This window comes from Oncorhynchus nerka, linkage group LG4, assembly GCF_034236695.1.
Source record: "Oncorhynchus nerka isolate Pitt River linkage group LG4, Oner_Uvic_2.0, whole genome shotgun sequence".
Lineage (NCBI taxonomy): Eukaryota > Metazoa > Chordata > Actinopteri > Salmoniformes > Salmonidae > Oncorhynchus > Oncorhynchus nerka.
The window spans coordinates 57,207,906-57,222,502 of record NC_088399.1 but is presented as its reverse complement, the minus strand read 5'-3'; the positions used below and the strand labels follow the sequence as shown (position 1 = coordinate 57,222,502).

The 14,597-nt window shown below is 41.5% G+C and overlaps 1 protein-coding gene across 2 annotated transcripts in view; it reads left to right on the top strand.

Moving 5' to 3' along the window:
* vps72a (vacuolar protein sorting 72 homolog a) overlaps positions 1 to 14,597 on the top strand; it is a 31,677-nt gene that overhangs the window by 6,061 nt on the left and 11,019 nt on the right. For both annotated transcript variants that reach the window (XM_029657934.2, XM_029657933.2), the window contains exons 2-4: positions 7,491 to 7,643; positions 9,072 to 9,186; positions 14,220 to 14,396. In XM_029657934.2, coding sequence (XP_029513794.1) covers positions 7,491 to 7,643; positions 9,072 to 9,186; positions 14,220 to 14,396 — 445 coding nt within the window. The remainder of the gene's footprint in view (positions 1 to 7,490; positions 7,644 to 9,071; positions 9,187 to 14,219; positions 14,397 to 14,597) is intronic.

Genomic DNA, 14,597 nt, shown 5'->3' with positions numbered 1-14,597 from the left:
TAAGAATAGTGAAAATGACTGCAGTTTCTACTGGTCATTGTTTTCAGGCTGGTTGTATTGGTGCTAGCTAGGTACCAAGCTAAAGCTAACTAGCTACCCCTGAAGTTGCGGTCGAACAAATAATGCTTCGCTACCAGTATTGTATACACGTCTTTAGTGGCAGGTGGTTGCTTGTTTGCAGACTTTTTTGTACAGCTTTGACAGTGCTACTGATAGTAGTGGTGGTGCTTGGCTTGCACGTGCAAACTCAGAACACACATCATTCTATAATGGAACTGTGTTTGATGTGTCAAATTAAAAGATAATGCATCAAATAGTGTTATTTGACATGTGTTTTTTGACACGCAAAGACCCAAACGGTGTTCCATAGTATGTCGTGAAGCTAATAGCAGTGACGCTAGTACTGTGTAACTCCGGTAGTTACACAGAAAAATAGCGTACTTGGTAACGTTAGTCGACCAGTCGCGAAAGACAACATCACCCACGTCAGAAACGGTTGATTGTCAAGGGAAATTAATGATATTATCTTGCAATTAATGGATTTCGCCTTTGAGTTGTATCGCAGAAGAAAAAAAAGTACTCTTTGAAATGACTGCTGGACTTGTTGACTGCTCGATCCACACAGCAGACATTGTGGGCTAGGTTAGGAATGCTGTGTTGCACGTGTAGCGCTACATTTTACGTGGCGTCATTACGTCATGTACCTACGTTATATAGGTATGCATGTCCGCTTTGACATATGTTTTGCACATCGGCGTTAAACTAGACATCGGGCCGATACCAATTTTGGCATTTTTACTAATATCTTCCGATATGTTCACCGATATATCGTGCATCCCTACTCGATAGTATTAATTTAAATACTTGTTTCCAAAGTGGTCCTTGATGGTAAAAACATTAACACATATAATGATTTAAAAGGCAAGACAAAATTACTAACAACCATAAATACATTAATTTAGATTAACATCCTAAAAAGTGGGACTATTCACTGCACTTCTCCATAACCTTAATAATCAACCATATTCATTTCACATTAAAACAATCTATTAATTCGTTTTACTGGGGGAGGTCAGGTAATGTAATTATGTGCACGAGCACAAAACGCCACATCTATAATGTTTGTCCTTTCCGAATCTACCATGTCAGTAGACTAAGATACAGTAGAATAGTACAGCATATACATATGAGATGGGTAATGCAAGATATGTAAACATTATTAAAGTGACTAGTGTTCCATGTATTGGGGCGGCAGGGTAGCCTAGTGGTTAGTGTTGGACTAGTAAGGTTGCAAGTTTAAATCCCTGAGCTGACAAGGTACAAATCTGTCGTTCTGCCCCTGAACAGGCAGTTAACCCACTGTTCCTAGGCCGTCATTGAAAATAAGAATTTGTTCTTAACTGACTTGCCTAGTTAAATAAAGGTAAAATAAAATATTAAATTGGCCAGTGATTTCAAAGTCTATTGGCAGCAGCCTCTATGTGCAAGTGATGGCTATTTAACAGTCTGACAGCCTTGAGATAGAATCTGTTTTTCTATCGCCCGTTCCCGGCTTTGATGCATCTGTACTGACCTCGCCTTCTGGATGATAGCAGGGTGAACAGGCAGTGCCTCGGGTGGTTGTTGTCCTTGACAATCTTTTTGGCCTTCCTGTGACATTGGGTGCTGTAGGTGTCCTGGAGGGCAGGTAGTTTGCTCCCGGTGATGCGTTGGGCAGACCGCACCACCCTCTAGAGTGCCCTGCGGTTGCGGATGGTGCAGTTGCCGTACCAAGCGTTGATACAGCCCGAGTGGATGCTCTCAATTGTGCATCTGTAAAAGTTTGAGTTTTAGGTGCTAAGCCACATTTCTTCCGGCTCCTGAGGTTGAAGAGGCACTGTTGCGCCTTCTTCACCACACTGTCTGTGTGGGTGGACCATTTCAGTTTGTCTGATGTGTACGCTGAGGAACTTGAAGCTTTCCACCTTCTCCACTACTGTCCCGTGGATGGGGAGTGCTTCCTCTGCTGTTTTTTAAAGTCCATGAGCATCTCCTTTTGTTGACGTTGAGAGGTTATTTTCCTGGCACCACACTCCCAGAGCCCTCAGCTCCTCCCTGTAGGCTGTCTCGTCATTGTTGGTAATCAAGTCTACTACTGTTGTGTCGTCTGCAAACTTGATGATTGAGTTGGTGACGTGCTTGGCCACACAGTCATGGGTGAACAGGGAGTACAGGAGGGGGCTGAGCACGCACCCTTGTGGGGCCCCAGTGTTGAGGATCAGTGAAGTGGAGGTGTTGCTTCCTACCTTCACCACATGAGGGTGGCCCGTCAGGAAGTCCAGGACCCAGTTGCACAGGGCAAGGTTCAGACCCAGGGCCTCGAGCTTAATGATGAGCTTAGAGGGTACTATGGTGTTGAATACTGAGCTGTAGTCAATGAACAATATTATATAGGTATTCCTCTTGTCCAAATGGGATAGGGCGATTGCATCTTCTGTGGATCTATTGGGGCGGTAAGCAAATTGAAATGTGTCTAGGGTGACAGGTAAGGTAGAGGTGATATGATCCTTGACTAGTCTCTCAAAGCACTTCAGAGTGACAAAAGTAAGTGCTACTTATAGTCATTTAGTTCAGTTACCTTTGCTTTCTTGGGTACAGGAACAATGGTGGCCATCTTGAAGCATGTGAGGACAGCAGACTGGCATATGAATATGGCTGTAAGTAAACACCAGCCAGCTGGTCTTCGCATGCTCTGAGGATGCTGCTAGGGATGCCATCTGGCCCGGCAGCCTTGCGAGGGTTAACACGTTTACATGTCTTACGTCGGCCACAGAGAATAAGAGCCCGCAGTCCCACTGTTCTCCTGAAAGCAGGCGAAGGTGTTTTGCTTGTCCAGAAAGCAAGATATCGGTTTCCACGACGTGGCTGGTTTTCCTTTTGTAATTCCGGGATTGTCTGTAGGCCCTGCCACACATGTCTTGTGAAGAACAGCATAGCAAACTCTGAGTTGTCCTGATCTGGCGGTGCCATATGGCTGTGGGCTACACTCATTTAGCAGACAAGATATGCTTAGAATTGCGTGCCATTATTTAATAGTATGAAGAATACAATTGAACAAAGCTGATTAAAATAGAAAGGATATTTTCTCCAAATAATTTTTGTTGAGTGCTTAATAAACATGTACTCTTATGCTTAATTTGAGTTATTTATGTAACTTTAGTTGTGATGCGGACATTGGGCTATATGTTTTGATTTTTAATACATTCTACGGCTGCATGATGTGACTAATGATGATTTGAGAAAAGTTGCATGAAGTGTACACACTTCATCAGTTTCTCATTCACAATTTGACAAGCACTTGATAATGCCTTGAATTTCACGGCGGCATAATGTGTGGCCGTAATGCCCCCTAAAAAATCCATGCCTTTTGCGGACAGTGGCAGTTGTGCCCTTTGGCTGAAAATAATAATTTTAATTCCCTTCTCCCTGCATGCTCAGAAGCACCTCTCACTCACATGGCTCTCTGTCACGTGATTGGGTCTTTCTCACTGGCTACAAGTGAAGACAACTGTGGGACGCAATTCCGAGGTGCATATTGGAAGAACTGTCCACATTTATTTTTAGTCAGCCAACAAGATGAGTAGACTTAACTAACAGTAAAAGCACACGCCTATGTCAATCTACTATCCACCATAGTACAAAAGTTGACCTATTCTGTGCGAGAAAGAAATATTCCAAACGTAGTCTGGGACATTTGTGGGATGCGATAGATTGCAAATTAATACAACCACTAGCATCAAAAAAAAAAGTTTTTACACAATGAGGCTGTGGATCAAGCAGTCAACAAGTCGAGACAACTCAAAGGCAAAATCCATTAAAACCAAGATATTGGAAATCATTGCCCTTAACAATCAACTGCTCTTTGTCATGGGTTATGTTGGCTTTCGCCGACTGGTTGAGGACCGGTACACACTACCAAGTGTGTTATTTTTTAGATGTTGCCCTACCGGAGTTACACAGTAATAGCTTCACGACATGAATACTATGGAACGCAAACACCGGCCACGTACGATGTGTTTACAATACCGTGTTGGTGATAAAGCATCATTTGTTCAACTGCAACTTCTGGGTTAGCTAGCTTTAGCTTGGTACCTAGCCAGCACCAATACAACCAGCCTAAAAACAATGACCAGTAGAAACTGCAGTCATTTTCATTATTCTTAGCAATGATTTAGTAATCCTTGTGAGTAAGTATTAGTTAGGTTTCCCCTTGTTGTTTGCCTATTGTAATTGAACTTCAGTTCATGAAAATAAATAGCTAGCCAGCTACTTTATAAGCAGCCAGCTAGCTGTCATGTTGTCAAGCTAGCCACAATAAAGGTTAGGCACAATAGTGGAATTTGCGGTGTGCCTTCAAAATAAAACTATGTCATTTGTATTTATTATGGGTCCCCATTAGCTACTTCCAAAGTAACAGCTACTCTTCTTGGGGTCCAGCAAAAATGAAGGCAGTTTATACAATTTTAAAAAACATCACAATACATTCACAGATGTGTTCCCTCAGCCCGCTACTCGACCACTACCACATAACGTGTGTGCATGCATGAGTCTGTGCCCATGTTAGCGTTGCTTCACATACCCCGCTGTGTTTTTTTTTTTTTTTTTATCTAATTTTACCGCTTGTGTAAGTTAATTGATTTGGAATAGAGCTCCATGTATTCATGGCTTTATGTAGTACTGTGCGCCTCCCATAGTCTGTTCTGGACTTGGGGACTGTGACGACACCTCTTGTGGCATGTCTTGTGGGGTATGCGTGTGTGTCCCAGCTGTGTGCCAGTAGTTTAGACAGACCGCTCGGTGCATTCAACATGTCAATACCTCTCATAAATACAAGTAGTGATGAAGTCCATCTCTCCTCCACTTTCATCCAGGAGAGAGTGACATGAATATTATACATTTTTGCTCTGTGTCCATCTAAGGGCTAGCCCTGTTCTGAGCTAATTGCAATTTTCCTAAGTCCCTCTTTGTGTCACCTGACCACACGACTGAACAGTAGTCAAGGTGTCACAACTAGAGCCTGTAGTACCTGCCTTGTTGATAGGGTTAGAATGCAGAGCATCACTTTTATTATAGACTTCTCCCCATCTTAACTAATATTGCATCAATATGTTTTGACCATGACAGTTTACAATCTAGGGTTACTCCAAGCAATTTAGTCATCTCAACTTGCTCAATTTCCACATTATTTATTACAAGATTTAGTTGAGTTTTAGTGAGTGTTTTGTTCCAAATACAATGCTTATAGTTTAAAAAATAATTAGTGCTAACCTATTCCTTGCCACCTACTCTGAAACTAACTGTAGCTCTTTGTTGATTTGTTGCAGTCATTTCAGTCTCTGTAGTAGCTGACGTGTTGAGCCATCCGCATACATAGACACTCTGGCTGTACTCAAAGTCAGTGGTATGTGATTAGTAAAAATGGAATAAAGCAAGGGACCTAAACAGGTACTCTGGGGGATTCCTGATTCTAACCTGATTAAATGCGAGAGGCTTCCATTAAAGAACACTCTGTGTAATAAATTAAATCCAAAAATACAGATTTCCGATTGGTATGAGAACTTGAAATCGGCCCTAATTAATCGGCCATTCCGATTCATCGGTCTACTTCAACTGAATGCCTCGACGCCTGCTGTATATAGCAAGCCACGCCCATGTGACTCACTGTCTGTAGGAGCTATCTATTTTCATGAACGGGGTAGTGTACCTTTATAAACTGCCGTGTGTGATTATTTGTAATTATTTTTGTCGAACGAACAGCTGACTGAATGACCACAATGCAGCAGCACAGAGGCCAGGAACCTATAACCCTGGCAATTTGTCTGGTAAACTCATGGTTACGCACTCAGTGTCTGACTGGTATTGTGATGCAGTCATTTCCATGGTAATATAGAATGTTCAATCAAATGATAACTGATTTAGCTCATATTTTTTGTAATGTGAATCAAGAAATCACAGCACATATATTAGCACATTTTACTTCCTGTTTTGCTGCTATGGACACTCTCGCAAATGGCAAATTCTACACAGGGACACTCAAAGTCTATCTTAAATGAATAATTCTTTATTATCAGCGCCCTGGAGAGGTTCCAACCAACTCAATGCACCAAGTACACATGTCGATCAGGAGCTCTCCCAGGCCAGTCCTGTTCTCTTATATACTGCAGACAAGTTATATTTGCATGATTTAGCTTATTCGTCGTTCATAATTAATTTATCATTAACGTTTGCTTCATGCATGTGACAGACCAATACCTCGCGAGGCTTCTTCTCTCTAAGCTGAGACGTTGAAACTGAGATCATTCATTCTCAAATCAAGGGTCTGGGTGTATTGCCAAATTGCAGATACTGATAGTGAGGATTCGTTCAATCAGTCACTTGCATGAACACAGAAATTGGTTATTAGAAAAGCACAAACATTTTCCATCACACCATCATTGACGTGAATGGGGAAGCCCGTTCTAGCCATTCTATTTCTATGACCGCAGATGCCGTCAGGAGAGGAGAACATTTCAAATAAATAAAAAATGCTATTCGAAAGGTTTTTACAGTGACCGTGGTCATTTTGCTGGCCAATTACATCATCCAAAATGCCATGACCGTCACAGCCCTACCTATTAAGACACTTTGTTGGTGTGTCCTTTATTTCAACAATTTTTTTTCTGGTTGTTTATCAACGTTAGCCAACTAACTCGTCCCCCCCCCCCCCCCCAATTGAGTCCTGCACGGCTTGTGTGCTTCATTATGCTTGTGTTCCTTGGAGTTTTAGCTTTTAAGAATAGCTAATAGCTCCAAACGTTCAAAAGTTAGACCCAAATTTGTAGGAACAAAACAGAAACTGCTCTTTGTCCCCACCGCGAATAGCAGATATCAAAGCTTACTCAAGAAAATGTGGTTCTATAACTAAGCTATGACCCCATTTTCAAATCGGGAAACTTTGTTTGTGAACCCTAATTTGGGAAACGCTGAAGTAGAGAAAATAAAGAGATTGGCGGATTTTTGTGTGTCCCCCTGTATCTTTGACTCTTCACTGTGTAGTCTTATGAGTAGGTACATCGCTGGCTCACATTTTCACACCACACTAAAAGTATTATTCGAACAGACATCCCCATTCAAGTCCATGTTCTGTGGGGGAAGGTGTTGTAGGGGCTACTAGCATTGAGTGAGTGATATATTTCTCTCTTGAGCTTATTTCTACTAGCTGGCATGCATAAAGATGGCGGCTTCATTGCAGTTACTTGTTTGCTAACTTTGCCGTATTGTAGCTTGTCCTTTGGTTCTCTGTTTTTGAATTAGCAAAGTATGCATGGTCCCAATTCTAACTCCTGGACACCAGCCATTTTTATAAAGTAGACTGTGTTGCTTTATGGGTTTATTTGGTCCTTGTAAATAAAACATGTATTTGGCTATCGACCATTATTAATATGTATGTTTGATTTGGACTCTCCCTCAAGGAATCAGGAGATGATGAGTACAGAGGGGAGCACTCGGACACAGAGGACGAGGTCGACAGTGACTTTGACATAGATGAGGGTGACGAGCCTGATAGTGACCAGGAGGATGATGCTCCTCGCAGGAAGAGTCGAGTTGTCACCAAAGCTTATAAGGTACCTTAATGAACTTGCATCCTCACTACTTCTACCAACAACCACAATGTGCACCCCTGGGGGACCGCGAACATAGGCGATCAACCACTAGACTACAACTCGTGTTAATACTGGGTCATTCCATATTGAATTAATCACCCTTTTTGATTTGAACAAAAATTACCATGCACATTTACCCATGATAACTGTTTTTATCAGGGCCACATGTATGCCTAACAGATTTTGGCAAACCCATTGATAGAACATCATCTTGGCACAACTCGCGTATGACCATCCATACAAGAGCAGAAGGTGCTCAAAGTTAACCCATATTGGACCCCCTACCATGCGACATTGATATCCTCATTAATATGCATAATTCGATTTTGGTATCGTTTTTAGAGCCGACCCCATTTAGTCGACTGGTTGATTGTTTGGTCGATAGGCTATTGGTCGACCGAGATTTATTTTAGGTGAGCAGTAGCAACACAAAAAAAATGAAATATCATGGTGTACAAGACACCGGTCTGATGCTCGCCTTACTGTGTGGACTGATCCATCGTGGAGGCTGTGGGGATGGCACATATTCAGACCTCTTCTCTTTTTACACATTTTGTTATGTTAGACTTATTCTAAAATTGTTTACATGTTTTCCTCATCAATCTACACACAATAATGACAAGGTGAAAACATTTTTTTTTTTAAACAAATGTGTTAATAAAAAATGTTTAAAAAAACAAAACATTTACAGAAGTATTCAGACCCTTTACTCAGTAATTTGTTGAAGCAGCTTTGGCAGCGATTACAGCCTCGAGTCTTCTTGGGTATGATGCTATTTGCAGATCCTCTCAAGCTCTGTCAGGTTGTCGCTGCACAACTATTTTCAGGTCTCTCCAGAGATGTTTGATCGGGTTCAAGTCCGGGCTCTGACTGTGCCACTCAAGGACATTCAGAGACTTGTCCCGAAGCCATACCTTTGTTGTCTTGGCTGTTTGCGTAGGGTCATTGTCCTGTTGGAAGGTAAAACCTTCGCCCCAGTCTGAGGTCCTGAGCGCTAGTTTAGAAAGAATTCTAAAAACCTGTTTTCTCGTTGCCATTATAGGGTATTGTATTTAGATTGATGAGGAAAATGTTTTATGTAATCAATTTTAGAACAAGGCTGTAACGTATCAAAATGTTGAAAAAGTGAAAGGGTCTGAATATTTTCCGAATGCACTGTATATGGAAAAATACAGGTTTTACTATTTGGTTAAAAGAACAGACTCTTGGTCGACAAAGTTTTTTTCTGTCCGGGATAGCCCTAATTGTTTTAGATACTGCCATTTATGAAAAGGGACATTTATCAAAGTATGAACTCCCAAGGTGTATGAATAAATCATGTGCGTTTTGCATGTGTTTTTCATACTGTATGCACATTTTTCACGCACATGTTGATTGTTTTATTCCAAGGAACCTTTGAAGGTGACCAAGCCTAAACCAAAGAGGCCTTCAGAGGAGCTGAAGAAGACGGAGAAAGCCAAAATGGAGAGGAGGGCGCCGCAGGAGTTTCAGGACTTTGGAGAGAGTAAGAGGCCTCTTATCTATACGGGCTCTATTTTCAACAAAGTAACTTATTGCCCAAACCCAAGTGGGTTTACAGCATTGGCTGTGGTATTTTCCTACCGTAACGTAAGGATTGGCAATTTAACATTAGCAAGCTTACGCTGAGGTGGGAGTGGCGGCAATATCTGAGATGTGTCCTTTCAAATGCCCATATGCCCAGGGAAAATTGCACATTTCATTGAATATCATGTTTAAATGGAATTCTCTGTAAACAAACATGGGCGTTGCAGATATGCATGGTGGAAAGAGTCGATTAAAATAACTACGTCTAGGCTATCTCAGTGGAAAGCCTGTTTCTGATGACAGCATGGTAGGAATGGAATTTTGAGACCAAATTATGAATCATTTTGGGCAAACATTTTGAGACACAGTAGCGATTAGTAATTTCGCAAATATCAGCAACAATCGTAATTGAGTTTTTACTGTCAGAAGTTGCTTATTAAGCTAAAGTAGTCGTTAACTCCTAGTGCTGATACACACACGCTCAGCCTTCCTCATAATAACTGGATTCAAATTCGGGTGTCACCACCTGCACCATAGCTGGATCTACACAACCGATGTCTCAGAGATATTTATATATGGTATCATTTTTTATATATTTGTGTGTGTGTGTATGTATATATAGTTGAAGTTGGAAGTTACATACACTTAGGTTGGAGTCATTAAAACTAATTTTTCAGCCACTCCACAAGTTTCTTGTTAACAAACTATAGTGTTGGCAAGTGGGTTAGGACATCTACTTTTGTGCATGACACAAGTAATATTTCCAATCATTTTTTACAGACCTAACTTATAACTTACAGTGAAATATAAGTTTAAGTCTATCACAATTCCAGTGGGTCAGAAGTTTATATACACTAATTTGACTGTGCCGTTAAACAGCTTAAAAAATTCCATAATTGTCATTCCTTTAGAAGCTTCTGATAGGCTAATTGACACAATTTGAGTCAATTGGAGGTTTACCTGTGGATGTATTTCAAGGCCTACCTTCAAACTCAGTGCCTCTTTGTTTGACATCATGGGAAAATCAAAAGAAATCAGCCAAGACCTCAGCAAAAAAAATGTAGACCTCCACAAGTCTGCTTCATCCTTGGGAGCAATTGCCAAACGCCTGAAGGTAACATGTTCATCTGTACAAACAATAGTACGCAAGTATAAACACCATGGAACCACCCAGCTGTCCAACCACTCAGGAAGAAGACATGTTGTCTCCTAGAGATGAACGACTTTGCGAAAAGTGCAAATCAATCCTAGAACAACAGCAAAGGACCTTGTGAAGATGCTGGAAGAAACGGGTACAAAAGTATCTATATCCACAGTAAAACGAGTCCTATATCGACATAACCTGAAAAGCCGCTCAGCAAGGAAGAAGCCACTGTTCCAAAACCGTCATAAAAAAGCCAGACTATGGTTTGCAACTGCACATGGGGACAAAGATCATACTTTTTGGAGAAATGTCCTCTGGTCTGAATAGAACTTTGGTCATAATGACCATCGTTATGTTTGGAGGAAAAATGAGGAGGCTTGCAAGCCAAAGAACACATCCCAACCGTGAAGCACGTGTTGGATCATGTTGTGGGGGTGCTTTGCTGCAGGAGGGACTGGTGCACTTCACGAAATAGATGGCATGATGACGAAGGAAAATTATGTGGCTATATTGAAGCAAAATCTCAAGACTTCCGTCAGGAAGTTAAAGCTTGGTTACAAATGGGTCTTCCAAATGGGCAATGACCCCAAGCGTACTTGAAAAGTTGTGGCAAAATGGCCACAACCAAGTAAAGGTATTGGAGTGATCATCACAAAGCCCTGCCTTCAATCCTATATAAAATTTGTGGGCAGAACTGAGAAAGTGTGTGCGAGCATGGAGGCCTACAAACCTGACTCAGTTACACCAGCTGTCAGGAGGAATGGGCCACAATTCACCCAACGTATTGTAGGAAGCTTGTGGAAGGCTACCTGAAGCGTTTGAACCAAGTTAAACCATTTAAAGGCAGTTCTACCAAATACTAATTGAGTGTATGTAAACTTCTGACCAACTGGAATGGGATGAAAGAAATAAAAGCTGAAATCAATCTCTCTACTATTATTCTGACATTTCACATTCTTAAAATAAAGTGGTGATCCTAATTTACCTAAGACAGAGAAATTTTACTCGGATTAAATGTCAGGAACTGTGAAACTGAGTTTAAATATATTTGGCTAAATTGTACTTAAACTTCTTACTTCAACTGTGTGTGTGTGTGTGTGTGTATATGAGTCGAGTTGTCACCAAAGCTTATAAGGTAACTTAATGAACTTGCATCCTCACTACTTCTACCCAACAACCACAATGTGCACCCCTGGGGGACCGCGAACATAGGCGATCAACCACTAGACTACAACTAAAAGTTGGGGGGGGGCTCCCTCTCCTTTCTATTTTGGTTAGAGTCAGTTTCCGCTGTTCTGTGAAGGGAGTAGTACACAGCATTGTACGAGATCTTCAGTTTCTTGGCAATTTCTCACATTGAATAGCTTTAATTTCTCAGAACAAAAATAGACTTACGAGTTTCAGAAGAAAGTACTTTGTTTCGGGCCATTTTGAGCCTGTAATCAAAACCACAAATGCTGATGCTTCTGATACTCAACCAGTCCATAGGCCAGTTTTATTGCTTCTTTAATCAGAACAGTTTTCAGCTGTGCTAACATAATTGCAAAAAGGTTTTCTATTGATCAATTATTAGCTTTTTAAAATGATAAACTTGGATTAGCTAACACAGCGTGCTAATTGGAACACAGGAGTGATGGTTGCTGATAATGGGCATCTATAGGCCTATGTAGATATTCCATAAAAAAAATCAGCTGTTTCCAGCTACAATAGTCATTTACAACATTAACAATGTCTACACTGTATTTCTGATCCATTTTATGTTAATTTAATGGACCAAAAAAATTGCTTTTCTTTCAAAAACAAGGACATTTCTAAGTGACCAACTTTTGAGCGGTTGTGTATGTATGTATATTTTATATATATTTCTCTCTCAGTGCATTCGGAAAGTATTCCAACCCCTTGACTTTTTCCACATTCTATTACGTTAACGCCTTATTATAAAATTGATTTAAATATTTTCCTCGTCAATCTACACACAATACACCATAATCATGAAGCAAAATCAGTTTTTTCCCCCCCTAATTTTTGCAAATGTATTAAAATAAAAATTCGGCCCCTTTGCTATGAGACTCGAAATTGAGCTCCGGTGCATCCTGTTTCCATTGATCATCCTTGAGATGTTTCTACAACTTGATTGGACATGATTTGGAAAGGCACACACCTGTCTATATAAGGTCCCACAGTTGACAGTGCATGTCAAAGCAAAAACCAAGCCATGAGGTCAAAGGAATTGTCCGTAGAGCTCTGAGACAGAATTGTGTCACGGCACAGATCTGGAGAAGGGTACCAAAACATTTCTTCAGCATTGAAGGTCCCAAAGAACACAGTGGCCTCCATCATTCTTAAATGAAAGAAGTTTGGAACCGCCAACACTCTTCCTAGAGCTGGCCGCCCGTCCAAACTGAGCAATCATTGGAGAACGGCCTTGGTCAGGGAGGTGAACAAGAACCCGATGGTCACTGACAGTTCTCCAGAGTTCCTCTGTGGAAATGGGGGAACCTTCCAGAAGGACAACCATCTCTGCAGCACTCTACCAATCAGGCCTTTATGGTAGAGTGGCCAGACGGATGCCACTCCTCAGTAAAAGGCACATTACAGCCCGCTTGGAGTTTGCCAAAAGGCACATAAAGGATTCTGACCATGAGAACCAATATTCTCTGGTCTGATGAAACCACAATTCAACTTGTTGACCTGAATGCCAAGCGTCACGTCTGGAGGAAACCTGGCACCATCTCTATGGTGAAGCATGGTAGTGTTAGCATCATGCTGTGGGGAGGTTTTTCAGCGGCAGGGACTGAGACTAATCAGGATCGTGGGAAAAGACGAACGGAGCGAAGTACTGAAAGATTCTTAATGAATGCCTGCTCCAGACCGCTCAGGACCTGACTGGGGCGACGGTTCACCTTCCAACAGAACAACAACCCTAAGCACACAGTCAAGACAATGCAGGAGTGGCTTCGGGACAGGCGACAATGTCCTTGAGTGGCCCAGCCAGAGCCCGGACTTGAACCTGACCAAATATCTCTGGAGAGACCTGAAAATAGCTCTGCAGCGATGCTCCCAATCCAACCTGACAGAGCTTGAGAGGGTCTGCAGAGAAGAATGGCAGGAACTCCCCAAATACAGATGTGCCAAACTTGTAGCGTCATACCCAAGAAGACTCAAGGCTGTAATCGCTGCCAAAGGTGTTTCAACAAAGTACTAAGTAAACGGTCTGAATACTTATGTAAATGTTATATTTCTGTATTTTTTTTATTTTTATATACATTAGCAAAGATTTCTATAAAAAAAAAAAAACATTTTTAATTGTATTACCATATGGCCCAACGCCTTACAAACAGTCCAGTCCAACTTGTATTACAAAAGTATCCCTTTCTGAAAAATGTGCCAACATTACATTTGTGAAAATAGTTTATGTAAGAACACATAGTATGCAAAGGTACAGGGCACACTCTGTTCAAATGACTCATAGAATGCAACATAACTTGGTGGAACTTGCAACTGGGTTATGGGGATCACATAATTCCATCCAGGAGGGAACTACCAGTTAATTATACGCCTGAGCAACAGTCCAGGAAATCATTAACTTTAGCTTAATGCCCATTGAAACCCCATTTGACAACGTTAAAAGGGAGATACCCACAAGGTTACACATGCTGTCACAGAAGGGATTAATGGCAAAGATGGGAGGTGTGTCCTCTACTTTTTTTTTTTTTTACTCTGATTTAGCCAATAGTGTAAAATCTAATGCAGACACATATTGGGGAATTGACTAGTTTAGTAATGTTAAATTGTATTTTGAGTGGACCATCCCTGTAAGCCTTGTCACTAACTGGCAACTTCCCCAGCTCGGAAGTCTGTGCGCCAGTCGACCAGCGAGCATACGCGGAAGACCAACCTGCGACTGCAAGAAAGACAGGATGCCCCCCGACGGCGGAGGGGAGCCCACCACGACCGACCCCTGACCCAGGAAGAGTTGCTGGCTGAGGCCAAAATAACTGCTGAGGTCAACCTCCGATCCCTAGGTAAGACGAAAGGGGGAATCTAAATGGTCACGAGTTGACCTGTTAATTCCCAACAACGACGACATGGTTCAAGTTCAATTAAGTTTACTGATTCATAACATTACCGTCCACATAGGCACAGTGAAACGGTAACAAGAAACTTAAAAAATACGAGGGAGTGCACACCGTAATTGCAGGTGTTTAAACTACCTGAATCGTAAT